The following is a 27,615-nucleotide window of genomic DNA, read 5'->3' as shown; positions in this document are numbered from 1 at the left end:
CCCACCCGGCGTCGTTCCCGAACGCGGCCGCGCCGGCGTGTTCTGATTGGCTGGCTCTGGAGGCGGGGAAGGGAGCACTTCCTGAAGCGCGAGGCAGGAAGTTATCTGGTATCTGTGGACTCGTGTGGAGAAAGTGCTCTACGCCGCCTGAGGAGCGGCGAGGGCGAGACGGGGGCTGAGAGCGACGGGCCGCGGGGCCCCGCCGGCGCTGGGAGGCCGTCCCGGTCGCTCCGAGCCCGGCTGCTTGACGCCGCCACAGCGGGCGACGAGCCGGGCAGCGCCTGGGCCGCCAGCCGGGGAACCGGCCGCCGGTGGCAGCGCCCTGAGCCTCGGGAAGACGTGCCTTGTCGTGCGGCGCATTCCCGAATCCCCGGTCCAGAGCCACTTCCTCGGACCCGGGACTAGAACGGATCCAAAACGCTCAGCCCCGGCCCGCCACGGACGGGGCTCTGCATTGTCTCCGACATGTCACCCACCGTCTCCCACAAGGACAGCAGCCGGCAGCGGCGGCCGGGCACTTTCAATCACTCTCTGGATCTCAAGAGCGGTCCTCTGCCGCCGGGCGGCTGGGATGACAGCCCCCCGGACTCGGTGGGCGGCGAGGGGGACCGAGAGGCCCTGCTCGGTGAGGCCGGCGTGGCTGACCCCTCCAAAGCCCCGCGGAGTTGCCAGGCCGAATTGAGCAGCATTTTGCTCCTGGTCTTCCTTTACGTGCTCCAGGGCATCCCGTTGGGGCTGGCGGGAAGCATACCACTCATTTTGCAGAGCAAAAACGTTAGCTATACGGACCAAGCTTTCTTCAGTTTCGTCTTCTGGCCCTTCAGTCTCAAATTGCTCTGGGCCCCGTTGGTTGACGCGGTCTACCTTAAGAACTTCGGTCGTCGCAAATCCTGGCTTGTCCCTACCCAATACGTACTAGGCTTCTTCATGATCTACTTGTCCACCCAGGTGGACCGTTTGCTCGGCAGTGCGGACGGCAGGACGCCCGACGTGGTTGCTCTCACGGTCGCGTTCTTCTTGTTCGAGTTTCTGGCCGCCACGCAGGACATCGCTGTGGACGGCTGGGCGCTAACGATGTTATCCCGGGAGAACGTGGGCTATGCTTCCACGTGCAATTCCGTGGGCCAGACGGCGGGCTACTTTTTGGGCAACGTTTTGTTTTTGGCCCTTGAATCTGCTGACTTTTGTAACAAATACTTGCGATTTCAGCCTCAACCCAGGGGAATCGTTACGCTTTCAGGTAGTGTATTTAAATGATTGTGCTGCCTTATTTTTTTTAAAACCCTGTGTGACTCGTGTGGGCAGTCTGTGATGTTGGGGAGGTTAATTACTAATCCTTACAGAGGGTGATTTGATGAGAAATGACTTGGGGTGACTTGGGCGTCGTTGAACCGGCCCAGGCAGCCCGTGTCAAAAGGAAACACGGAGTGTAGGCATCCACGGGCATTTGCTTCATGCACTATTTAGCAGCTCACTTGGTTTGCCTTTTTCCTTTTGAATTGAGATTTCCAACTCCATGGATTCTGCATTTTTTCTAGTTCCGTTGTCACCTGCCAAGAGTTCTCAACTAACCTGTTGAGCAGAACAGAGTTCATTCATTCAGTGATTTTTCAATTGGCCAAGTGACAGGAGTCAGGGACCTCCCAGGAGGTCCCCACCCCGCAGAGGGCGAGTCCACGGTTCCTAGCTGTGCTTAGGTGAGCCAGGCTCCACAATGTTCTCTGCTAGAGGCCTTGAGACAGACAGGTGGCAAGCCTGCCTCGTTTTCACTCAGTGAAAGTGCTGGGGGGAAAGTACGAGCAGCCTCGGGGCGTTCTGGGGCGTTATTCACATTATTCACCGTTATTCACATTATTCACCGCTCAGAGTGCCTGAAGCACTTATCCTGGGCTGGGTTTGGCCAGAGGTGCTTAAGGAAAGGTGGTTTTCAAATCAGTAAGATTTTCTTTAACTGATACAGGAAGGAACTTCAAAACATCCTGTAAGAAGTTAAGTTCTGCAGAATTTCTCCTTTTCATGATGAAAATATATATACATGTCATAACTTCTGGGGTTTTTCCTGTAAATGCTAGAAACAAGTGAAATGACCACTACCAGCAATAACAACATCTGGAATACAGGAGAAGGCTTACTTGTTAGTAATAATGAACTCAGGTGATTTTGTTTGGAAATTTAGGTAATTCAGCTTCTGCTCCCTTTCCTCCTCGCCCAGAGATTGCTAATGGGGTAAATGCCAGGAGTGTTGGCATTGCTATGGGGGTATTAAATGGGAGTGGGCTGCGAGGGTCGTATTAAAAACATACAACCCACCTTCTGGAATCTTCCATAGTCTCACACACCCTACCCCTGTCTACTTCAAGCAGCTAGTGGTCACTGATAAAATAATGATTATGCTTTTACCCAAATGATTGAGAGAGACTGCTTTACGCCTAGACAATTATTTTAGAATGTTCTGGTGTTGCACTCCTGCTTTAGACATGATTCTCTGCCCACAAATACTTTATTACTGCATATCATGCACCCTCTTGGTGCCCTTTCCGTGTCTGCTTTTCATTTTATTCTGGGGCTGCTGTTCTTGTGACTGTCACCAATGATAACGAGGGGATGTGTTTAAAAAAAGGCTCAAAGAAGTCAAGACTTAAGAGACTCTGAAAATAATTCCTAATTGTAAATTAGAACTTTGTCTTGAAAATTCTGTGGGAGTGATTGGTAAAACAACTTCTGAGAGCGCCATGATGAGTTCATGAGCTGCTGTGTCTTTACTCCCCTCATCAGAAGTATTCCCTAATGGATCAAAATTATGCCATTGGATTTTTATTTAGATTGACTTGTTTTTGAATGGTTGAATGAATGCTAATGGAACTTGAACTTTGTTTTCCAGAAATTTCTCCCATCCAAGTACTAATCAGGCCCGACCCTGCTTAGCTTCCGAGATCAGACGAGATCAGGCGCGTTCAGGGTGGTATGGCCGTAGACGTTTTCCAGAAATTTCTATACCTGTAATGAATTTCTGGTTTTCATTCAAACATTACAGTTGAGAATTAAAGAATTCCTATGTCTTCACTTGAACATTTTTAATTTATTTGAAAGAGTGATGGAGTGAGAATGGTCTTTCACACACACACACACACACACACACACAGAAAAAGAAAGCAGAAAAAGAAAGAGAAATGTTCAGGGATAAGCCAGAGGCCGGGCACTTCTGGCCTCTCACATGGGCGGCAGGAGACCAAACCTTGGTGCCATTTACTGCCGCCTTTCCAGGAGCAGGGGGCTGGTTTCGAAGTAGATTTGTAGTAGTCAGGATCCAACATGCAATCCAGTGTGGAATGCCAAAGTTGCAAATGCTAGCTTAACCCATGGTGCCACAATGCCAGTTCCTCCTCCTTATAGCTGCACGTGTCACAAATATAGTTTTTAGAACTTAGTAACACTAATACAAGCAGTGGTTTTGAGGAAATTAGAGAACACAGTAAGAAATGTGTGAAGGAAATATAATTGTTTGGCTAATTAAAGAAGACTAAATACTGATGCAGTGTTGAGAAATCAGACTGTTAACAGGCATAATTTTTTAAAATTCTCGTGTGTGTTCTGTGATAAGCATCATTTTGAACATTACAGACAGTTGGAGGAAGAAGAGTTTTTGACATCTAGAAAACTGCAGTGCAAATAGCAAGTTTAGAATGAATGAGAAGAGTGAGGTGAGAGTAGAATCCCTTAAAAATAAAGCCTTTGGGTGCGTGCAGGATCCCAGATGGGCGCCACTTTGTACCCGTACCCTGGCTGCTCCGCTTCCCATCCAGCTCCCTGCTTGTGGCCTGGGAAAGCAGCCGAACGGCCCAAAGCCTTGGGACCCTGCACCCGCATGGGAGACCTGGAAGAGACTCCTGGCTTCCGACCGGCTCAGCTCCAGCTGTTGTGGCCATGTGGGGAGTGAGGCAGCGGGTACAAGGTCTGTGTCTCTCCTCTCTGTATATCTGCCTTTCCAATATACGTAAATAAATCTTAAAAATGCTTGGTTATGCTTAGATAAACTTTTTCATACTTTCAGGAGTCCAAGGCAATCCTCGTCTCAGAAGGAAGCCTTTCTGTTCCTGTCCCCGTTTTTATTAGACTCATAGCAAAGAGAGCCCTTTTAAGATGCGAGGAATGATGGTAGTGTCTCAGAAGAGCATCTATTAAAACAAAGTTTCACTACCTGAAAGATTATTTCTTTTTTTTAAAAATAATTTCTACGTATTCCTTGTTAGAGAAGAGGAAAATGGCTCCAAGTGACTAGAAATGGTAGAGTTATTTCTGTAGTGTATGTTTCTTCCTGTTTTTCCTATGGTTTTTCTTAGTTTTCCTATGGAAACTAAGAAAATCTTGAGATCTGATTATGTGTTGATAGGTCTTTTTGCCTGAGAAAAGTACTACTATGACTGCTGATATCTTAGCATCAGCTTACACCCACATTGCCTGATTCCTCGAAATGACACAGTAACTTAGAGGAGGTGAGAGAGAAGGTGTCATCCACTGGTCTACTCTTCAGATAAACCAGAGTCAGGCCTGGAGTGGGATCCAGAGAGCAGGATCTTACATCAGCTGGTTCACTCCCCAGATCACAGGACACAAACCAGGAGCCAGGAATTCCAGCTGGATCTCTTACAAGACTAGCAGGGGTCCCAGCAGCTGGGCCATCCTCCACTGCTTCATGGGGGTGGACACCTTTGCCTGGAGAGGAGCACAGATGCCCCAGGTCTTCAGTGTCTCCTCCAGTTCCTGCAGTCATGCATCTTACCCCACTTACTCGCACCAGACATCTACCCACTTGATCACTTGGTTTGCAGACAGACAGGTCCGCTCTTTGAGAGTAGAGAATTCCCTTAAACAATAACATATCTAAATACCAAAAAAGACACTTATTAGAAACTTGTTTTTCTTTGGGGCACAACCAGTCTGTGAGTTTAAGCAGCAATAGTTACAACCATTAGGAGCACTTGAGAGGGAGCAGGACAGTTTCATCAGAAAAAAGAGCTAAAGGTGTTAGTGCTGCTAAATGAGTTTGCTGAGAAATAGGCATGCACGTAGAGGAGCTGATCAGATCCCGTATGGGTCCCACATCATGTCCAGCTGCTTTGCTTCTGATCCATCTCCTTGCTAATTAATGGATTTGGAGAAGCAGCGGAAGATGGCCCAAGTACCTGGGCCCCTGCACTCATGTGGGAGACACGGAAGAAACTCCTGGCTCTTGGCTTTGGCCTGGTCCAGCTCAGTTGCAGCAAACATCTGGGGAGGGATCCTATGGCTGGAAGATCTCTCTCCTTCTCTGTAACTATTTCAAATAAATGAATAAGTAAATCTTTTTCTAAAATCAGTGAAAATGGTACTATTTGTAAAATAATTAATCCTTTCCACTAGGAAAAGTTAGGACTATCGATTCCTACCTGGTGACAAATGAATTTGTCTGTTTTTTTTTTTTTCAATAATTTATTTTTATTGGAAAGTCAGTTTACAGAGAGAAGGAGAGACAGAGAGAAAGATCTTCCATCTGCTGTGGCCAGGTGGCTGCAACAGTCAAAGCTGAAACAATCCAGAGCCAGGAGCTTCTCCCGGTCTGCATGTGGGGGGCAGAGTCCCGTGCTTTGGGCTGTCCTGTACTGCTTTCCCAGGCCACAACCAGGGAGCTAGAAGGCACGTGTGGAGCAAGCAGGATATGAACCAACACCCACATGGGGTCCTGGTGTGTGCAAAGCATGGATTTAGCCAATGAGCCATCACACTGGGCCTTATCTTGCTTTCAAAGGCAGTACTCATTAATGATGTGGCTAAATGCTTATTAGAATTTGGGCAGGACTTTTTGGCCCATTTCTAGACAGACCATTTATATCTAACACATTCTTTTTTTTTTTTTTAAGATTTATTTTCATTACAAAGTCAGATATACAAAGAGGAGGAGAGACAGAGAGGAAGATCCTCCATCCGATGATTCACTCCCCAAGTGAGTACAATGGCTGGTGCTGTGCCAGTCAGAAGCCAGGAGCTTCTTTCAGGTCTCCCACACAGGTGCAGAGTCCCAAGGCTTTGGGCCATCCTTTCCCAGGCCATAAGCAGGGAGCTGGATGGGAAGTGGAGCTGCCGGGATTAGAACCAGTGCCCATATGGGATCCTGGCGCATTCAAGCTGAGGACTTTAGCTGCTAGGCCACAGTGCCAGGCCCACACATTCTTTAACATTCATATTTAATCTTTTTTTTTTTTTAATGGGAAAGTGATACTACTGAGAAAAGAAGAGACAGACAGATCTTGCACCTGCTGGTTCACTCCCCAAATGGCTGCAACTGCTGGAGCTGAATCAATCTGAATCCAGGAGCTTCTTCTGGGTCTCCCATACAAGTGAAGGGTCCCAAGACTGTGGGCCATCTTCTGTTGCTTTTCCAGGCCTCAGGCAGAGAGATGAATAGGAAGTGGAGCTGTTGGGATACGAACTGGTTCCCATATGGAATCCTGGTGCATGCAAGGCGAGGACTTTAGCCACTAGGCTATTGCGCTGGGTCTCATATTTAGTGTTTAAGATGTTATCTGACCATCTCAAAACTGGAGATGTAGAATGAATAGTGCTAGTGATTGATAGGTCAGGGATTACGGGTGTGGATGTTTCAAGTGAGGGTTGAAAATGCTCTACCACACAAATGTTTGCCTGAGACATATATTTCTTTTTCCCAGCCCAATTTTAGAACTTATTTCCCATTAATTAAAAAAAATTTAAGTAATCATAGATTCATAGGGAATTGCAGAGAAATGTCCTGTGCACCGTGCTGCCAGCCTCCTCTTGTCAACATATTACACATCTGATAGATAGAGCACTGAGACGTGAGGTTGTAATGGTCCGTAGTGGCTTCTTACGTTCCACTGGTTAGATACAGGCTCGTTTGTGTATGCGTGTGTTTGTGGTTTTGTGCAATTTCATCATGTAGCCTTGCACCCCCACTGCCAGTCAAGGCTATTCAACTGTACTATTACCATAAGATTGCTTTGCATTAAAAAAAAAGATTGCTTTATATTGCATCTATAATTATGCTCATTTATTATTATCATCCACCAAGCCATGGCTAATGCAAATGTACTTTCTGTCTTTGTAATTATTCCATTTTGGGAATATTACGTAAATGAAGGCATGCAGTGCATCATTTGGAGAGTCACTCTTTTCATTCAGTGTAATATCTCTGAGGATCATTCAAATCATTGCACGTGTGAACTGTTTGTTCCTTTTATTTGCGAAAAATATTACAGTTGTTAAACATACCGCAGTTTATTTCACCAGACTTTCATTCAGGGAGATTTGGATGGCTTTTGGATTTTGAAACATACGTCTTCATTTCTTTAGCATTAATGCCCAAGAGTACAATTGCTCAGCTGTATGGTTAGTTAACTGCTAGTTCTTAAGGAAAGTGCCAAATTGTTTTCCAAAGGGACCATACTGTTTCATCTTGCCACCAGAAATTGTTCAGCTTCTGTGCCTGGTGTGATGCTGAGAATAAAAGTATAAAAGAATAAAAAATAACACTGAAAGTGTTGATTTTTCCCATATTTTAATTGAGAAGTTTTATATAGCATTTGTGTAGTATTAATAGAGTTGTATCATTTTGGAGGCTAACCATAGATTGAAATTCTTTCAGATTTTCTGTTTTTCTGGGGAACTGTATTTTTGATAACAACAACCTTAGTTGCCCTTCTGAAAAAAGAAAACAAGGAAGTATCCGCGGTTAAAGAAGAAACACAAGGGATCACAGACACGTACAGGCTGCTTTTCTCCATTGTGAAAATGCCGGCAGTTCTGACATTTTGCCTTCTCATCCTTACTGCAAAGGTAAGAGATTGCTAAAGCAAATGTACCACTCTGTCATAATTACCATCTGGGACACTTTCTGTTACTTTTCATGTAAATTCTCTAACGGTGAAAAACAGTATCTTCTGTCTGGCAGGCTAAATGTCTTGATATCTGGAAAAAAATCACATCATTTTGATGTGTAATTTTATTTAATTAATGATATGTATGTCTTGATGAAATAGTAGCTTTGTAATGATATAATGAATACACTTTAATGTTGGGTTAGTAAAATTATTTTCCCAGAATATTGTGCTTAGAAAAATATGGAAATGCATGAGTATTAAAAGTTTCTTTAAATTTTTTTTAAATACTAGAAGGAAATATACCATAAAATAAAGAGGATTTCCGATGACATTTATTCCATATTTGTATAGGACATATTAGTATGTCCCAGTTTTATAGTTCTAAAACATTTTTAAGATTTTATATGAGAAAGGAAGTAAGTATATTTTGGTACATTAACCTGCGAGGCAGTTTTGGAATATTTCAAAACCCTTAAAGGATTTTTTTATGTATTTAAATCTATACATGCACACAGCTTTAGTTTAATAGGCCCAAATGAAGTGTAATCTCTGTTTTCACTTTAAATACTGAGCTTTCCCTTTTCGTATGATAAAGAGGCAAAGAAAGTTCTGAGAAATGCTGAATGATTCAAGGAAGATAATATTGTCTAATTATATCATTTAGAAATAAACATCAGTGACATTTTTGGTATTTTTCCTTTGCATCCCTCCTTTTTTTCCTGACATGCTTATGTATTTATACATATACTTTATATATTTAAATGTATGCTTGTATTTTTTTAATTAATTTATTTATTTTAATAATCTTAGTTGATTAGGGTACAAAGGATCAAGGGCTACAGGGTGAAAGTGGGTAATACCATTGTTCCACGCTAATATTATCATTTTTCCCTGTATCTGGGGTTAGGGGAGTAACAAAGGGAAAAGCCCCACCCAGCCTCCCACCCATCCCAGGTCCCTGATGTGAGGCGCGCTCCGAGGGTCCTGCTCAAGCAGTTTTGATAGTTCATCAGTTCTGGATTGCTGCCAATCTCGACATTCCAATCGCAGTGAAACCTATTCAGAGTCCACTGGCTGACAGTCTCTTCATGGTTGGGGTTCTGAGATCAGCAGTTCAGTTGGAGGGATCTCCAAAGAAACTTCATCTGATATGATTCCAGTTCTGATTCTTGAGTGAGTTTGCTAGTGCAGATTCTTGAGTGAGTTTGCTAGTAGCATAACCATCCGTTATGCCAATCAGCTTACACACATGCTGGTCGTTGCTGTTGCTGGGTCTGTTCTGTTTCCAGCCCTGTCTTCCTCGTGAACCAACGGGTGTTGTAGTCCAGCTCGATCCTACCCACTTCATACTTGGTCCTCATGCAAACCAGTTGGAGCTGCAGCTTAGTTGGGGCGACTCCCCATAACCCCCACCAGTTCTGCCCCCTGCCCTGGTTCCCATGCTTGCCAGTATGTACCACATATACTTGTATTTTAAAAGTAGAATTGAATAATAAGTATAGATTTTTAAATCTATCCCAAATATATTCTTGTACCATTAAATAATATTTGAAAGCTTAGTTTGGATTGTTCTATCGGAAGTACATAGTTTACACTGGCAAACAGTTTTCCAAGGAAATTGTTCCAATTTTTTCTACAAGTTGTGTGCGACTTCAGATGCTCCCATCCTTGAAAACGCATATATTCATCTTCTGCATTTTAACTTTCCTGGTGTGTGTGTAGTGGCATCATATTGGGTTATAAATTGTGCTTCTCTGATGACTAGAAAACAAGAGCATCCTTTTATGTGATTATATGTATAAGAGGGTGACACACAGATTATTAAACTTGCTGGTTCATTCCAGAAATGCTCGTAAGGCTACAGCCTGCCATGCTAGCATCCGTATGAGCACCAATTCAAGTTCTGGCTGCTCCACTTGCACTCCAGCTTCCTGCTGATGCTCCTGGGCATGCAGTGGAGGATGACCCAAGTCTTGGGCCCCTGTAGAAGACCTAAAAGACCTAGACCGTGTTGGTGACCTAGAAGAAGCTCCTATCTACTGGCTCCAGATCAGTGCTGCTCAGTGTGTTAGAGAAATTTGGGAAGTAAGCCAGCAGATGGAAGATCATTTTCTCTCCTGTACCTCTTTCAACAAATAATTTTTTTAAAAAATTTATTGGAAAGGCAGATTTACAGAGGGAAGGAGAGACAGAGAGAAAGATCTTCCCTCTTCTGGTTCACTCTTCAAATGGCCACAATGGCCAGAGCTGAGCTGATCTGAAACCAGGAGCCAGGAGCTTCTGGGTCTCCCACATGGGTGTAGCATCACAAGGCTACTTCTTGGGTCATCCTTTACTGCCTTTCCTGGGCACAAGCAGGGAGCTAGATGGGAAGCAGGAACAACCAGGACATGAACAGGTGCTCGTATAGGATCCCAGCATATGCAAGGCGAGGATTTAGCCACTGAACCATCATGCCAGGCCTATACATCTTTTTTTAAATTATTATTATTAATTACATTGCATTATGTGACACAAAATCCTTTTTTTTTTTAATGTATCCATTTTGGAGGCCGAGAGAGAGAATAAAGGATCTCCCACCTGTTGGTTCTCTTGCAAACATTTGGATGTCTGGAGCTGGGTCAGGTTAAAGCAAGGAGCCAGAATAGAGTCCCAGATGGGAACAGGAAACCAGTCACTTGAGCCATCACCACTGTCTCCCAGAGTCTGCATTTCCAGAAAACTGAAGTGTCAAGTATCTAACTCAGTGCTATAATATGGCATGTAGACATCTTGTGTTAGATCAGGACCACTAGGCTCACTGCCCATCCCCTGAATTAACTTTGGAAACTTGAATATCCTTGTTAGCCAGGGCTGGAACAGACTGAAGTCAGGACCCTGGGACTTAAGCTAGTTTCTTCTCTGTGAGTGGCAGAGATCCAGGGATTTGCACCGTTACCTGCTGCCTCCCAGGGCACGCACTGGGGCACAAAGGATTGAAAGTGGAGTAACTGACGCTTGAACCAGGCACTCCAGTAGCTTAAACTACACACCAAACATTGCCTCCTGAAGTAGAAATTTAGGTGTAATGGAACCATCAGTCATTCCCATATTTAGTGAATATTTTTGGTTTTATTTTTCATTAATTGTTCTTAATAAGGAATAAAACAAAATACACCCTATGTAACTTGTTTGTTTTATTGGATATAATGTGATACTTGTATCTGTAATGGGGCAATAGTAAAATTGAGTGTCTGAACTTACATATGTTTGGAGAAATGTATTTTATAAGTCACAAATTAAAGTTATTTTTATCTTTATATTGCAGATTGGTTTTTCAGCAGCAGATGCAGTAACAGGATTGAAACTGGTGGAAGAGGGAGTACCCAAAGAACATCTAGCCTTACTGGCAGTTCCGATGGTTCCTTTGCAGATAATATTGCCTCTGATTATCAGCAAATACACTGCTGGTCCCCAGCCACTAAACATATTTTACAAAGCCATGCCCTACAGGTAAAAATGAAATAAAACCTTACCAAGCAAGAGAAGTTAAGACGAGGACCATTCAGTATCACTAGAGTGTTCCATGGGAAAAGGTTTGAAAAGAAACTCGAATTTCAATTTCATTGACATATACTTTTATCTTTTTATGCCTCCTGACTGGTTTTTATAGGGGTTCTTTTATACGGTAGACACACATGTTCCTAGTTTTGTTGTTTAACCTGAAATGAAAGTTCCTTTCTGTTTCCGTAGACTGCTGCTTGGGTTAGAATATGCACTGCTGGTTTGGTGGACTCCTAAAGTGGAGCATCAGGGGGGATTCCCCATCTATTACTATGTCATAGTGCTGCTGAGTTACGCATTACATCAGGTAAGGTTACCCTGGCTTTAAGCATGAGTCTCACATGGAGGAAATGATTGGATGGTGAACCTTATTAAACTGGTGGCTTTGGACTTAATCAGCTTTGAACATGAAAAGAGTTTCTTGTTGATTTTTTTGTTTTTTAACATTCATGTGTTTTACTTGAAAGAATTACAGAGGGAAGAGACAGGTTGGGAGAGAGAATGAGAGATCTTCCATCCACTTGTTCACTCCTCAGATGGCTGCTGCAGCCGGAGCTGGGCTGGCCTGAATCTGGGAGTCTGGAGCTTCTTCCAGGTGTCCCCTGTGAGTGTGAGGACTCGTCCTCCACTGCCTGGCCAGGCTGCAAGCTGGCACCTGTGAGGATGCCAGTGCTGCAGGTGGAGAATTAGCATGCTGCACAGGCACACTGGCCCCTCACTCATTCATTCTTTATTTTTAAATTTATTTAATAAGGCATTTTTTTTTTTACAGTTCAGAATTGATTGGAAAGTTCGCTAAGTCTTGTTACCAAGTTTAAGTTGTTCCATTCTCCAATTTCCAATGTCTTTCTAAAACTGCTGAGAAGTAGTGGTAATTAGTACCAACTAGATGTCCTGTGCTCCCAGTGCAGATTGTGTATTGAAAGTTATGACTTATTTTATGATTGATTTTTTTGATTCTGGGAGCTGTGTGTTAAACTGTCTTTCTTTCTTTGCTAGATATGCTTTTAATACTGGAAAGAAGTAATCTCCACTTCCTGTAGTTCCACCTAAGCTGCTTTGTAGAATAAAGTTTATTTTTTTTTCTCCACATGCTAATAATTGAATCCTTTCATTCATGGTAGAATTAATCTGTCATTTATTTAGGCCTCAGTGACACTGTGTGTGTACTTCTATTTATAATACTTAATGCAGTTCATCATTCCCTGTTTTCCCAGCCTAAAAAAAGATTCTTCAGCAGTGCAGAGGGACTGTTTTTTTATTCATCTTTCTTTCTTTTTCAATTTATGTATTTTTATTTGAACGGCAGATTAGCAAAGAGAAGGGAGATACAGAAAGATCTTCCATCTGCTGGTTCATTCCCCACATGAGCACAATGGCCTGAACTGAGCCAATCCAAAGCCAGGAGTTTCTTCTAGGTCTCTCACTTAGGGTCTCTCCCCAGGCTTTATGCTGTCTTGTGCTGCTTTCCCAGGCCACCAGCAGGGAGCTAGAGGGGGAGTGGAACAGCCGGGGCATGAACGGGTACCCACACGAGATCCCGGCACATGTAAAGTGAGGATTTAGCCACTGAGCCATCACACCAGGTCCAATTATTCCATTCCTTCTTCTTTTAAAAAAAAAAAAAGTTGCTTTTTATATGAAAGGCAGTAGAAGAAATCTACCTTACCATAGATGGCCATTAAATGGCTGTTGAATTGAATGAGTGGAGATCATAAAAATTAATTTCATGTTCTTAACTTATGCTGTTCTTAATTTAGACCATAGCTTTTTAAGTCTAATCATACTAAAGATGTTTTACATTTTCCCTGTAGGTCACATTGTACAGCATGTATGTTTCTATAATGGCTTTCAATGCCAAGGTTAGTGATCCACTTATTGGAGGCACATACATGACTCTTTTAAATACCGTGTCCAATCTGGGAGGAAACTGGCCTTCGACAGTAGCTCTTTGGCTGGTGGATCCCCTCACAGTGAAAGAGTGTGTGGGCGCATCGAACCAGAACTGTGGGACACCAGATGCTGTTGAGGTGAGTGTTGTCATTTCAGATAACATGAAACTAACGTTGTCATTTTGCCTCCAGCAGTACTGTATCTTTTTAAAAAGTCCCGAGGGTTACAGTGCATTAATATCAGAAAGACTGGCTCATTTAAATGCACTTGTAAGGAAAGGAGGGCCACTCTCTTTTCCTTACTTTGAGGATCACTGTCTCACAAGGTTGGCATTGAAAACAGGCCCAGTTAATAGCTAGGTTTTATAACGTTAGGAAAGGAAAAATTCCACTATGAATGCTGAGTGTTTGTTGGTCCACTTCTAGATCTGGTTCTAAAGTTCATTGGCGTTTCTTTACATTTTCAAATACGAAAAGTTGCATCTTAAAAATCAGTATTATTGTTATAAGAAGTGAAAAAACTTTTTTTTACACATTTCTTTATTATTTTTATTGGAGAGTCAAAGTTAGAGTGAAAGAAGGAGAGACAGAGAAAGGTGTTCCATCTGCTGACTTAGTCTTCATATGGCTGCAATGGCCAGAGCCGAACCAGTCCAACACAAGGAGCCAGAAGCTTTCTTTGGGTCTCCCAGATGGGTGCAGGGGCCCGAGGACTTGAGCCAGACAGCCTCTGTTGCTTTTCTGGATCATAAACAAGGAGTCGGTTTGGAAGTGAAGCAGCCAAAGCTAAACTGGCACCTATATGGGATGGTGGCAATGCAGTGAGAAGCTTATTCCACTGCACTGCCACAACAGTCCTGAAATTCTTCTTTAATCCTTGTTGGTAGCGTTAGAGGGAATAAGGTACACTAATGTGTTTTCTCATGAAAAATTAGTAAAACACAAAAACGATTTTTTAAAGTTGGCAACAATATTAATTGTTTAACTTGCAAAGTAGAACTATGTTACTTGCTGAATACTTACATTTTAAAATTGTGAAATAATTTCATTTTTACAGCTTTGCAAAAAACTTGGTGGCTCATGTGTTACAGCACTGGATGGTTATTATGTGGAATCCATTATTTGCGTTTTTATTGGATTTGCTTGGTGGTTCTTTCTTGGTCCAAAGTTTAAAAAGCTACAGGATGAAGGACCGTCTGCATGGAAGTGCAGAAGGAGCAGTTAATGCATGTACTACAGGACATTCTAGAAAGGTAACTGTAGTTTAATTCAGAGAGCAATGATAATCAGTGCACAGAACTGTAAAATATTTGAAAAAGAAATTATTACTATAAAATGCCAAATGTTTGAAGAATAGAGACCTCTCTGTACGTCTGATTACATTTCCCCTTGCCTTGTCAATGTATTTCAAGTTTACTTAAGGTCTGAAAATGGATTCTAAAGCAACTTTTCCGGCCTTGTTATTTGAGTTCTACTTTTTAAATTTAATAACCAAAGCACATTTTAAGCTGCACTACAATAGTCATGGGCAATAGCCATGCAGTCAAGTATTGTTATGAGCTCCTGTCATTCAGTTGTATGTACAAGCTTAGTACTACATATTACATGCAACGGGACTGGATATTCAGTGCTAACTACAGATAGTCTGACCTTACTGACAGTCAAACTTTACTTTGATTTATAAATTGGTTAAATTTATGTGAGATTTGCTGAGCAGGCAATTTGACTAACAAAACATCATTTTAGTTATTTTTCTGGCCATGACCACATTGTACAAATGCACTTGTGTTTAAAAAAATATATTTTAAATGTATTTCCTGCTTTTTTAGGCATTAAAGATTTATAAGAAGATTATCAAACTATTTTTTATAAAATGAAAGCTGTGATTTCTAATTTATTGATTCCCCTTCTCCGCCCTGTTTTTTGGAAGATATTTTGACTCTTTGTTAACATTTATTCCACAGCTTACATGTGTGTTTTTTGTCATAAGAGTGCTTCATGGCACACAAGCAACTAAAAGGGGATCAAATTTAGTGTTATACGTATGTTCGTGGCAATAATTTGAAAATAAAGATTAAAGATATTCTGCCAGTAGTTTTTTTTTTTTAATTTTCTGAGGAAGATTAGTAATACCATTGTTCTAAAATGACTATTTTAAAGAAAGGAAAAGGTGTTTTGTGTCTTTGAAAAATTAAACCATATACTGGAGGGACATTTCTTAACTAAGCACTTTATTAGTGAAAAAGATCTCATGTTTGCTTTCTGCCAAATCAAGCACCATATTTCCATTTATTACAACACAGCCTTCGGATCGCAAACTGTAGTTTCCAGGAAATAATTTCCTTTCCAGGAAAATTAAACTTTTGAGTACGGCAGCAATTTTCAACATTATATACATCCGTGAATAGGTTCTCTGCATATTTCACATGACACATTATCCCATCTTGACATTACATAAACCAGAAAAGGATTAAGTTATAAATTTAATTTCATCTTTGTGGGAAAACACATGCTAATTGCTGATTTTGTTAATTTTGTAACATAGGTTGAATTTTAGAGTGGGGTTTTTGTAAATAATGGAGGAGAAAATGGGTGGGAGAAAATGGCGCACAGCAGCTGAAGAAAGCTAGAGGCGATGGCCTCTGGACTCCTGCACTGCCACTGGGAAGGCTGTGTCGGGCACCTCGGGCAGACCCCAAGACACCTGGGAATACCCTGTCCACAAGACGGCCACACCAAACCCCAGCCCACAGTCCTTCGTTCCTTGGTTTTCCATTATCATGTACTATATTCAACATGTTTACTTGAATAAAGAAATACCCACTGCCTTCTCATTTGTAAAATGTATTTTGATTTTTAGTTTTTTATTAAGAAGGTTAGATTGTTATCTTTTAATATTTTTACAAATCACACATACTTTTAAATAATTTCAAACCGATGCATCTTTAATGACATGCTTTTTTTTTTTTTAGTAAGGATTTATTTATTTATTTGAAATTCAGAGTTTCAGAAACATTTTCCATCTTCTGGTTCACTTCCCAGATGGCCACAGAAGGCAGGAGCTTCAAGTTTTCGGGCTGGGTGGCAGGAGCCCAAGTATTTGGGCTTTTTTTTTTTTGCTTCTTCTCCCAGCCCATTAACAGAAGTAGGATGGGAAATAAATGAACTGTGACTGGAACCTGTGTAATGTTGTGATGCCAGTATTACAAGTGATAGCTTTATTTGCTGTGTCATAACACCAGCCTATAACAACATAAAGTTTTAAGCCGTTAGTTGCATTTTTTCCTAAGAAATTGAGAAAATTTTGAAATCGTTGGTAATTCAGGCACATTTAGAAGATGTGTCAAAAGGGCTTAAGAGCTGTGCATGACTGTGCTGCACATCGATCATCAATGGCATTTAAAAATTATTTCTTAAAAAAAAAAAAAAAAGTGGGCCTGGCGTGGTAGCCTAGTGGCTAAAGTCCTCTCACCTTGCACACAATAGGATCTCATATGGACATCGATTCTTGTCCTGGCTGCTCCACTTCCCATCCAGCTCCCTGTTTGAGGCCTGGGAAAGCAGTCGAGGATGGCCCAAAGCCTTGGGACCCTGCACCTGTGTGGGAGACCTGGAAGAAGCTTCTGGCTCAGATTGGCTCTGCTCTGGCCATTGTGGCTACTTGGGGAGTGAACCAGTGGATGGAAGTTCTTCCTCTCTGTCTTTCCTTCTCTCTTTAAATCTGCCTTTTTAATAAAAATAAATAAGTCTTTAAAACAAAAATCTCTTGCTTGGAAATCAGCAATACCAGAAAACCGTCCTATTTTGTTTTTTTTTTTTAATCCTGATAAATGCGCCTTCAGATATGGATATTAACTACTCCCGTTAATGCATTGTGTGTTTACTGGCTCATATTAGACTGAACATAAATCTTTTTACAACAGTATCTTCATATGCACGTTGTTACAGCATGTATGCATGAGTCTGAAAAGTTCTTACTAGATTAGCCTAGCTTCCACTCAAAAGCTTCCTCCATTGTCAATGCTTCAGCTTTCCCTGATGAATCATAAGGCTTGATACCTTCAGTAGATTTTTCTAGAATTCTTTTATGTTAAACTTTTTAAATCTAGACCTACAATCTAATACTATTTTTGGCTTTTATCCCTCTATTGCAAAGATTTTTATCCTAAACAAATATTGTTGTGTTTTTAACACCCCTGAAATGTTTGCAATTTCTGAAGGGCTATAATCCTTAGAAATATAAAAACCATGGCGTTGAATGTAAGTTGTATTATAAATTGCACCACAATTCTAAGAGTTTCAAATTGCTATTGAGAGAAATCTGTGATGAAAAATGGAAGATTACTGCCTTTGTAGTATTGACATCGAAAGAATTAGAATACTTAAGATATTCCTGGTATTAAAGACTTACAGATTAATTATATTCCAAAGAAGACAAATCCTCGTCATTACACATTTTAATTTTGCCTTGTTAGCAAAAACCCAGAAAAATATATTTGTTTCACTTTTTAAGTGGCTGAGATTATTATCCAGTCTAAAAGATGGCTGTGTTGGTTTCTGTATTTTGGAGGATTATGGTCTTTGAAGCAGTTGAGTAAGTAAAGCGACAATGCATTGTGATGCAGCGGCTTCACTTGTGGTGATGTGGCCGTCATGTATAGCACGGGGGGTTGAGTATGGGTTCAAGTCTGGTGTTCTGCCTTTGATCCCTCTCCTGGATGTGCCTGGGAAAGTAGGAGTGCTTGGGCCCTGCCTCCCACATGGGAGGCCAGGATGGAGTCCCTGGCTGCTGCTTTCACTGGGCCCAGATTGGCTTTTCTGGCCATTTGGAGAGTAAACCAATGAATAGATGAATATAAGTTTTTTTTTTCTCTTTTCTCTGTCCCCATCCCTCTCCTCTTATCTCTCTACCACTGTGCCTTTCAAATCTTAAAAAAATGAAAAAGAAATGATTATTGGAAACATTCCATGCAAATTCTGTAAATAGATTTTACATTAGTTTTAGAGAAAGAATAACAGTCATTATAACCAAGGTTAATAAATGTAATGAAAACCATTTTAGTTATAGAAGGGAAGGTGCAGTTTTCCCTGTCAGATCCCTGGGGAGAATGGCCCAAAAGAAATGGGGGGATAGTGCCCTCTTGGGCAACTGACAAAGTTTTATTTTCAGGGTTCCAGTTTATACACACTTAACAAAACAATAGTTCAAACACAATTTAGACTTAGGTTGTGTCTGTAAGCAGGCAGTTCAAGAAAAGCTAACAAGCACTACTGAAATGGGGAACTGAGAAGCAGTACTGTTTGGCCCAGGTTGGCTGACTAGATAGAACACAGATGGCTTGCCCTTTATCAAGGGAAGTGCAAAAACCCTTCCCAGGGTGCACTGGGGGCAGCATGCACAGTGGGCGAGGGGCCCTTCGCCTCCTCTCCCTGGAGCCTCTTCTCACCAGGTTCCCAGCCTTGCATGTATCACCCTAGCTTGTCTTGTTGGATGCATTCTGGCAACTGAAGGTGCTTTTATATTGTAACCATCACAACTGCTGTAACATTTTATAACTGGTGTGTCTGGTACCTAGCAAGGCTATTTAAATTAGCTTCATTTTTCTAGAGGATTTAAGGTCTGTTGTAGGTCATGTTTGTCCCACTTCAGCTGATCACTGTGCGACTTGACCATGGTAGACCGTAATATAATCAAAGGCAGGGCCCTTTCGAGTCAGTGTCGCTATGAGAATCTTCATTTTCCTCCCATAATGTGTTAACAGGGTAGAATTTTTTTTTTTCCTTCCAGAATTCTGTCCTGGTGGAAGCAGGCCCTGTATCAGGGCAGATTATTGTACAGTATGCATGCTGTATCCTTGCAGTTCCTACAAACTTTTATTTCTCCATTGGATTATAGATTGTCTAGGGAGATTTGTTTAATTGTGAGAAAGGGAAATAGGTGTTTTATAGAACATAGTTTATGTAGCATAATGAAAAGTATTTAATTACGACATTCGCTCTTGAAAAATTGTACCCCAATGTATCATGTTGAAAATCAGCAGTATTTACGGGCCCGGCGCGGTGGCGCAAGTGGTTAAGTCCTCGCCTAGCACGCCCGGGATCCCATATGGGCGCCGGTTCTAATCCCGGCAGCCCCGCTTCCCTTCCAGCTCCCTGCCTGTGGCCTGGGAAAGCAGTCGAGGACGGCCCAAAGCTTTGGGACCCTGCACCCGCGTGGGAGACCCGGAAGAGGCTCCTGGCTTCGGATCGGCATAGCATCGACCGTTGCGGCTCACTTGGGGGGGTGAATCATCGGACGGAAGATCTTCCTCTCTGTATCTCCTCTCTGTATATTCGCCTTTCCAATAAAAAAAATAATAAAAATAAATCTTTAAAAAAAAAAAAAGAAAGAAAATCAGCAGTATTAATTTTTGTAGTTCATATAAAATCTTAAATAATTTGAAAAAGGTTTGCTACACATTAGTAGTTTTTCTCATTAAAAATGCTGACAATTTTGTGAAAAATGTTTAGTACTACTTCAGTGAGCAAATAGTGGTATAGTTTATTGACAATTTTCCTTTGAAATTTAATTTTTTTCTATAAACTTGAGAGCATACTCTTTAAAGGATGTAAAGTCCGTTCTGTAAGTGCAAAAGAATATTCTGGAGAAAGCAAAATAATGTTTCCTTTAAAAAAAAAAGGAAGACATAGTTGCAGAAGAAAGTGAGAAAGATAGATCTCTTCCATTTGCTAGTTCAGTCCCCAGTTAGACACAGGAGCCAGGGTCGGCCAGGCTGGGGCGGCAGGCAAGGATTTCCCCAGGTCTCCATGGGGGTTTAGGAACCCAAACTCTTGGATCCTCTTTTGCTGCTCTCCCATGTGTGTTATCAGACAGCTGTTTAGAAAGTGGAGCAGCCGGGACTTGAAATGGCACCCACATGGGATGCCGCTACTACAGGCAGCAGTTTAATTCACTGTGCCACAATATTTTCCTATACTTTTTAAAAGTTATATTTTTATTGGAAAGTCATATTTTTATAGGAAGGAGGAGAAACAGAAAGATCTCTGTCTGTTGATTTACTCCCTAAGTAGCTACAGTGGCCAGATCCAAGTTGATCTGAAGCCAGGGGCCAGGAGCTTCTAGGTCTCCCACACAGGTGCAGGGTCCCAAGGCTTTGGGCCATCCTCTGCTGCTTTCCTAAGGCCTCAAGCAGGAAGCTGGATGGGAAATGAAGCATCTGGGACACAAACTGGCACCTATATGGGATCCTGGCGCATGCAAGGTGAAAATTTTGCCACTAGACTACCACACCACACACCATTAGTATCCTTTTTAAAAAGTAGCACTTATTACTAAAAAATTAAAAATCGTACATTTAATTATTTTTAAATCTTTTTTATTGGAAAGGCAGAATATACAGAGGATGAAATACAGAGAGAAAGAACTTCTATCCTGGTTCACTCCCTAAATGGCCACAATGGCCAGAGCTGAGCTGATCTGGAGCCAAGAGCTTCTTCTGGGTCTCCCACGTGAGTGCAGTGTCCCAGGCCTTGGGCCATCCTTTATCAAGGGATGGCCCAAGCAAGGAGCTGGGTGGGAAGAGGAGCAGTATTATACTGATATATTAACTTCTATCCAGTGCCACAATATTCGTTCAAATTTTCAGAGCAGAGGAATTTTTAATCAAATATTTTGAGAAAAATTAATTCTCAAAGGGGGGTGAGTCTTAAGGCAGGTTTAGAGAGAAGATACTGAAATGATCATTAATGACATTTTCAATAAAATCTTCCTACTTGCAGATAATAGGTTAGACCCTTTACAGTGGAGAAAATTGAGGCTTCTGAAGGGTCAAAGAAGTTGCCAGCATGTCACATATGAAAAGAAGGGAGCCTTATTTGCAGGGTTTGTGTTAGCTTAGAGTATCAGGGAAGAGGAGGCGAAGCACTTCAGGCCAGGAAATAGGGTGGATGCCAGCAGAGAAAGACATGCCAGGGCCGGCAGGACAGCAGCCTGGTGGCAGCAGAGCACAGAGACCTCAGGGAGGCAGCAGCCATGCTCACTGTGTACCTCTGGTTCAGTGCAGGTTTGGGCTCTTAACGCGTGGGGCTTCGGAGAATCACACCCCTAAGTGCTGCTGTGTCTCCGTGGGTAATGGTGGCGCTCTACCTGTTTCTTCGTCCGTGTTTGATGTCCTTCGCTCAGACGCATGTTATTTGGACTTGGGTACTTTTGGAGAATAAAATATCACAAGTGATTCTCATACACTAATATTTTTAAAATATTTTTAAAGGATTCATTTATTTATATTTGAAAGGCAGATTTACAGAGAAGGAGAGAAAGAGGTCTTCTACCTGCTGGTTCACTCCCCAAATGGCTGCAGACACTGCAGCTAAGCCAGTTAGGAGCCAGGAGCCTCCTCCTGGTCTCCCATGTCAGTGAAGGAGCCTAAAGACTTGAGCCATCTTCTGTTGCTTTCCAGGCCATACGCAGGGAGGTGGGTTGGAAGTGCAAGCTAGGACTAGAACCAGCGCCCATATGGAATGTCAGTGTTGGAAGACAGAGGATTAACCATGCCCCAACTAATATCGTTTGTATCAGAAAGAAAACCACTAATCACAATATCATGTTTAAATTGACCTCTAATATACGAAATTTTATTATGAAAACATATATATAAATAATAGGGTAATTTAATGAGCCCATGCAGCCAATATTCTGGTGTGAGCTACAGAATTAGGGATCCCAAGATCACCCTGGCCAGTGTAGTTTGCTGAAGAGACTCAATTCACTGAATGTGGTTATACTTGCAGTTACAACTAATTGCAAGGAAAGGGTATAAAATTAAAACTTAAAAGGGAAATAGCACTCATCATGAAATATCTAGGGGAGTTGTAAAGGTGGAGATGCCAGCTTTCTTTCAGGATTCACAGATAATAACCCTTCCAGGAATAATAACAGTCTCCTTTGGAACCATGGCACAACCTCAGACTTAGCAAATCCATTTGCATATACTTTTTTTTTTATTTTTTAAAAAAGATTTATTTTATTTTTATTACAAAGTCAGATATACAGAGAGGAGGAGAGACAGAGAGGAAGATCTTCCATCCGATGATTCACTCCCCAAGTGAGAGCAATGGCTGGTACTGCGCCAATCCGAAGCCAGGAACCAGGAACTTCTTCCGGGTTTCCCACACCTGGAGGGTCCCAAGGCTTTGAGCTGTCCTCGATTACTTTCCCAGGCCACAAACAGGGAGCTGGATGGGAAGTGGAGCTGCTGGGATTGGAACAAGTGCCCATATGGGATCCCAGAGCATTCAAGGTGAGGACTTTAGCCGCTAGGCCACACTGCTGGGCCCTTCATATACTTTTATCGTTTAATGTACCTCCATTCAAATTTTGATGATAGATCCAAAAATATTTTTGCTTTGTGCATAAGGCAATCTAAGACAATCCAAGATTATAGTCACAGTTCGTATTCATGTTTATGTTTTCCGGAGCAGTTTTTATCACTAGAAACAGGTAAATGTCTCTGAACTTGGCTGTTTGAGGTTTTATCATAGTTTATACACATGTGCTATGCTTTGTTTGAATCTTGATTTACTTGTGTTGCAAGCAGTGCCAAGTCATATTCTATAGACACTACCACTATTGTTTCTTACAGCTTTTTAAGAAGTAGAGTCAGATTCTTGTTAATTATATTCCCAGGGTGTATTTTGCCTATGAAAGTACTTTAGAAAGTTCATGGAAAATGAAATTGAGACAAGTTATTTTTCTTTTAAAAATTGAATCTATGTATAGTTTTTCATAACATTCATTTTCCCCGTAAATCTTTGGAGATCCCCTTAATGCATGGATTTCAAACTTTTATGCAGCCCCTCTTTCTCACTTCATTTCAAATAAACTTTTTTTAAAAAAAAAAAAACATTTGTTTCCAGTTTTTGTCTTCTACCAATAAGTTATTATAAGCATACAGGTACAAATTTTCCCATGATATAAATGCTCAGGAGTTCAGTATCTCAGTCCTGTGTTGCTTATTTACTTTCAGAAGGAGCTTTCCACACTTCTCTCCAGAGTGGCCGTACCACTTTACATTCTTGCCAATCCATGAATGAACCAGTGTCCTTGCAAAATCCTTTAGTCATTTTGGAAGGTGTATCGTGATATTTTGTTTTGTCTTCATTTGTATTTCTCTGCTGATTAATGACTTAATTATCTTGTCAGGTGTGTGTTGTACACACATACACATATCTTCTTCTGTGAATAATCTGTTCACATTTTTTGTTCATGTTCTGCTTGGATTGTATGCTTTCCACCTACTGGTGTTGAAAGTTCTTTGCATATTCTGGTTATTAGCTCTTTGTCAGATACGTGACTTGAAAATATTTTCCCCCACTCTAGCATTCTATTTTTTTTTTGTAAGATTTATTTATTTTTTTTGGAAAGACATTTACAGAGAGGAAAGAGAGATCTTCCATCCACTGGTTCACTCACCAAGTGCTGCAGCGCTGGAGCTGAGCTGAGCTGAAGCCAGGAGCCAGGTACTTCTGGGTCTCCCGCATAAGTGCAGGGTTTCAAGGCCTTGGGCCATCCTCCACTGCCTTCCCAGGCCACAAGCAGGGAGCTGGGAGGGAAGTGGGGAAGCTGAGACACGAGCTGGTGCCTGTATGGGATCCCAGTGTTTGCAAGGTGAGGACTGAGCCATTGAGCCATTGCATTGAGCCCGCTAGCATTCCTTTTTCTTATTTAGCTGTCTTGGATCCTTCTGCTGCATCATTTTAACTTCTTTTCCATCTCCTTTAATTATGAAGGTACTTAGAAAGCTTGTGGAGAATGAAAACAAATGATGGATTTATTTTTGTGCAATTTTAATAATTTTTAATTTTTGATTTTATTTTTTAATATTATTTGCATAGTCGAGGGGAAAGCATACCCATACGGATCTCTGACTAGGGTAGGGAAGGTTGAGGTAGGGAGGAAGGTGGATGGGACAGATGTTTCAGTTTTTTTTCTCCAGTGTTCACTGTGGGGAATGGGGGGGGGGATTGCTCCTTGCTGTCAGACAGCATCAGCACAGTGGCTAGGGTCCTTGATAACGTCCTGGACACCTTGATGTGGGAAAGAGTGTTTCAAGGGTGTGACTTGAGTAGTTTAGGTGGTTCCAAGATGCTGCTGGCTTTGTCACACCAGGGTTGAGAAAATTTCTAGAGTCTATTGGCTGGCCAAGTCCACCTTAGTGCTACCACAGGCCGATGAACATGTTGCAAAAAGCTTGGCCAGGAAAATTATCCAACTTGTTCTGCTTTCCATCCTGTGATGAGGCACTCAACTCCTCTGCTGCTCTAGATGAGCTATCTGTTATGTACCTCATGTGCACCTGGGCATGCTGTCCACTACACAGGCATCAGCAACTGAGGAGACCCAGTCCCAACACATTCACTCCAGGGTCAGACCGTGGATATAGTGATTTTCCCTGTGATTTTGAGTCCAGTGATCTGAATGGGGAGTCCCCTGAGAAACCTCACCTGGAGTGACCTCAGACTTGACTCTTGTGTGTGCTAGCCAATGCAGGGTCAGGTTCTGTCACTTGCAGCAGTCAACTCACATTCCAGTGTGCTGGAGACCAGCTCCAGCCAAGGTCGGAGCTCAGGAAGGGTGCAAGAATTGGCAGGAAGAAGAGACGTGGATCACTTACAGTGTGATGCTCATAATGGACAATCAGAAAATTGCCTTCCTTATTTACACGGAAATCATCACAAGATTTTGCACCACATCCAATTATTTCATATTTACTTCATGGTTAAGAGAATACAAAAGAAATCCTAAAAAAATTATTATCAGTTTACTTAAAAGAACACATTTTCAGCAAACCATTACTCATTCAGACCTGCAGGTACCCGGCTGAAGCCAGGAACTCCACGGTTGGTAGCACATGCAGTTACATAATGACAGTTGGTTAAATTATATCCAAATTCAATTTTCAGTAAATCTATACTAATATTACTTTAAAAATCAAGATTACAAAATTAGAAAGCTTATAAAGAAATTTATAAAGGAGTGTGCCATAGATATTTGTTAAATTATAATCAATCATACACTAACTACCATCACCTTCACGTAGTCCTGATCCAATTGTCTTTTGTTCTTTTGTTAAAGGGCAGTGAGAAGGATCAGGGCGGCTCAACAGAAAGCCTTATGAATGAAGTACCTTCATAAGAAACTTCTGTTTTATATTTTTGAACTATTTTATTTCCCTAAATTTAAATGCCAGTATAAAGTAAAAGTTTCAACCATTTTCCTTTAGAGGAACGTCACATTATCTCCATTTGAGAAGGTGCCCCACTTTTTGCTCTATGTGGCAGGAAGCCAAGGTGACTACGTAATTCCATGTGTTGTAGCAGTTTGAGGCTGCATGGTAAACAAATTCTTCGTGTACCTTCTTCATTGTCATCTATTCTAAGATATTATCAAGTTGTTTCTTAAGGAAAACATCATGCATCTCAGTGCAAGTCCCAGTACAAAGGTGGGCACATAAGACAACATTTGGGAACAGTATGGACTCAATTGTACTGTTGTATGCTTTTAATTGTGTGTCATTGTCTTAAGTTGCCAAAGAGCCTTTTACTATGATTGATAAAACCAGGTCCCAGTTACAGAAATCATTTCACATTTACAGAAAAACAACACCACCCTCAGGAGAATTCCATGAAATATCAGAGAGGTGATCAAGCGTCCATACAATGGGGTGAGGCAGCAATGAGGTGATTGAGAGACATTCTACTGGACCTTGCCATGCAGCCAGAAATTCCACCTAGTCTGGCTACCCGGCAGCCATGCCTGTGCTCATTCATGTGCCTTCTGTCCCAACTGCATGACTTCCCACACAGTGGATGCAACTGCTTGGTCAGTTCTGCCCCTAGTCCCATCTCTCACGTGACCTGATAGGTGCTGTGGCCTAGCCCAGCCCAGACCACCACAGTCCTGGTCCTCTCACACACCATTGGGTGCCATAACCTAGTTGCGGTAACCCTCAACATCCCCACCAGGCCCACCCCAAGACCCAGCTTTTGCATTGCCAGCATGTGCTGAGGCCTAGCCTGGACTATCCCACATCCCATCTAACTCAAATCCATGGATACTGCAGCTTATTAGCTCAGCCCACCCCGCTCTAAGACCTGTCCTCCTGCCTCCATATACGAGCAAGTACTGCTCCCTTGTCCAGCCCAGACCAGTTCTGGCTCCTTATGCTCATCAGTAGGAGCTACCTAGGAGGGAAGTGCGCAGTTACCCTCCTAGGCCTGCTCTAAGTCCCATATTTTCCACTTGCCAGGGGTATTTCAGTCCAGCCTGACATGACTTACTCCTAGTCCTGGCACGTGGGTGCTACGGCTTAACCCAACCAGCCCACATCCATTCTGGCTCTCAAGCATACCAGTGGGCATGGCAGCCTTGTCTAGCCTGGCCCACCCCCTAATTCCAGCTCTCATGCTCATCAGTGGAAGCAGTAGCCCAGCACAGGAGTCGGCGAAGTTTTCCTACCAAGCTCACTACAATCCTGGATCTTGTGTCAGTAGGTGCTGCAGCCCAGTCTTGCTTGGTCTGCCCCAAGTCTTGGCATTTGATGGGAGATGCTGCAGCTTAACCCAGCCTGGCCCAGCCTTGGTCCTGTATGAACTGGCAGGTGTTATGGCCCAACCCAGCACAGCCTACACCCTGTTCTGGCTTTCACTTGTGCCACTCTATGCTATAGACTGCCCAACCTAGCTTTTGTGTTTTTTCAAGATTTATTTATACTGGAGGGAGGCCTAAGTCTATTGGCCTGCTGGCTGCTCAGAGCCAGAGGGGGCCAACTGGCCCTGGCTCTGAGCTCCCAGGTGGCAGGGCTCAGGCCGGGCTTCACCCATTGGCTTCACCCAGCGCCTTTGGCACCTGGACCACATGGTGGTAGGAGAACATCACGATCCAATGAGGTAGCAGGAAGTTAACTATTTAGAGGTCATGTTCACTTTGGGGGAACAGAGATTAGCTACAGAGAGAATACAGAATACATTAGGAACCAGACTGGTTACCAGTCAGTTGGGCAAAGCTACTGTTCCTGTCAGGACTGGAGGTGGACTAAGTCAGCCTGGAACAAGGACCCACCAGTGTGTGCAAGATCTGCTACTGAGAGGAGACCCAATAGAGGAGCTTGGGGAATTCTTGTGTCAGAGCACAGTCCCTGCAGGTGAGCACAAGAACCAAAGCAAGGAGCAGCCTAGAGCAGGCCAGGTTACAGGACTTTCCAGCATACATGTGGCTCAGGTATGGGGGA

The 27,615-nt window shown here is 42.3% G+C and overlaps 1 protein-coding gene across 4 annotated transcripts; it reads left to right on the top strand.

The window, feature by feature from the left end:
* The first annotated feature begins 104 nt into the window (after positions 1-104).
* Positions 105-16,154, top strand: SLC33A1 (solute carrier family 33 member 1). Of its 4 annotated transcripts, XM_040974837.1 has the most exons (7): positions 105-1,240; positions 7,658-7,848; positions 11,200-11,384; positions 11,625-11,742; positions 13,250-13,465; positions 14,385-14,580; positions 15,873-16,154. In XM_040974837.1, the coding sequence occupies exons 1-6, from the start codon at positions 466-468 to the stop codon at positions 14,550-14,552; spliced, it is 1,653 nt and encodes a 550-aa protein (XP_040830771.1). In that variant the 5' UTR covers positions 105-465; the 3' UTR covers positions 14,553-14,580; positions 15,873-16,154. The 4 variants fall into 4 exon arrangements, with proteins under 4 accessions (XP_040830771.1, XP_040830770.1, XP_040830772.1 ...); XM_040974836.1 differs by having other exon boundaries at positions 14,385-16,154; XM_040974839.1 differs by lacking the exon at positions 7,658-7,848 and having other exon boundaries at positions 1,006-1,240; positions 14,385-16,154.
* The last annotated feature ends 11,461 nt before the right edge of the window (positions 16,155-27,615 follow it).

Source organism: Ochotona curzoniae, unplaced genomic scaffold, assembly GCF_017591425.1.
Source record: "Ochotona curzoniae isolate NIBS_2020 unplaced genomic scaffold, NIBS_Ocur_1.0 contig_2599, whole genome shotgun sequence".
Taxonomy (NCBI): Eukaryota; Metazoa; Chordata; class Mammalia; order Lagomorpha; family Ochotonidae; genus Ochotona; species Ochotona curzoniae.
This window is presented reverse-complemented; position numbering and strand designations above follow the sequence as displayed.

Coding starts and splice junctions, on each gene's coding strand:
- SLC33A1 (XM_040974837.1), top strand. CDS start 466: ATGTCACCCACCGTCTCCCACAAGGACAGCAGCCGGCAGCGGCGGCCG. Junction 1,241..7,657: donor GGGAATCGTTACGCTTTCAG/GTAGTGTATTTA, acceptor AAATTCTTTCAG/ATTTTCTGTTTTTCTGGGGA. Junction 13,466..14,384: donor GGACACCAGATGCTGTTGAG/GTGAGTGTTGTC, acceptor TCATTTTTACAG/CTTTGCAAAAAACTTGGTGG.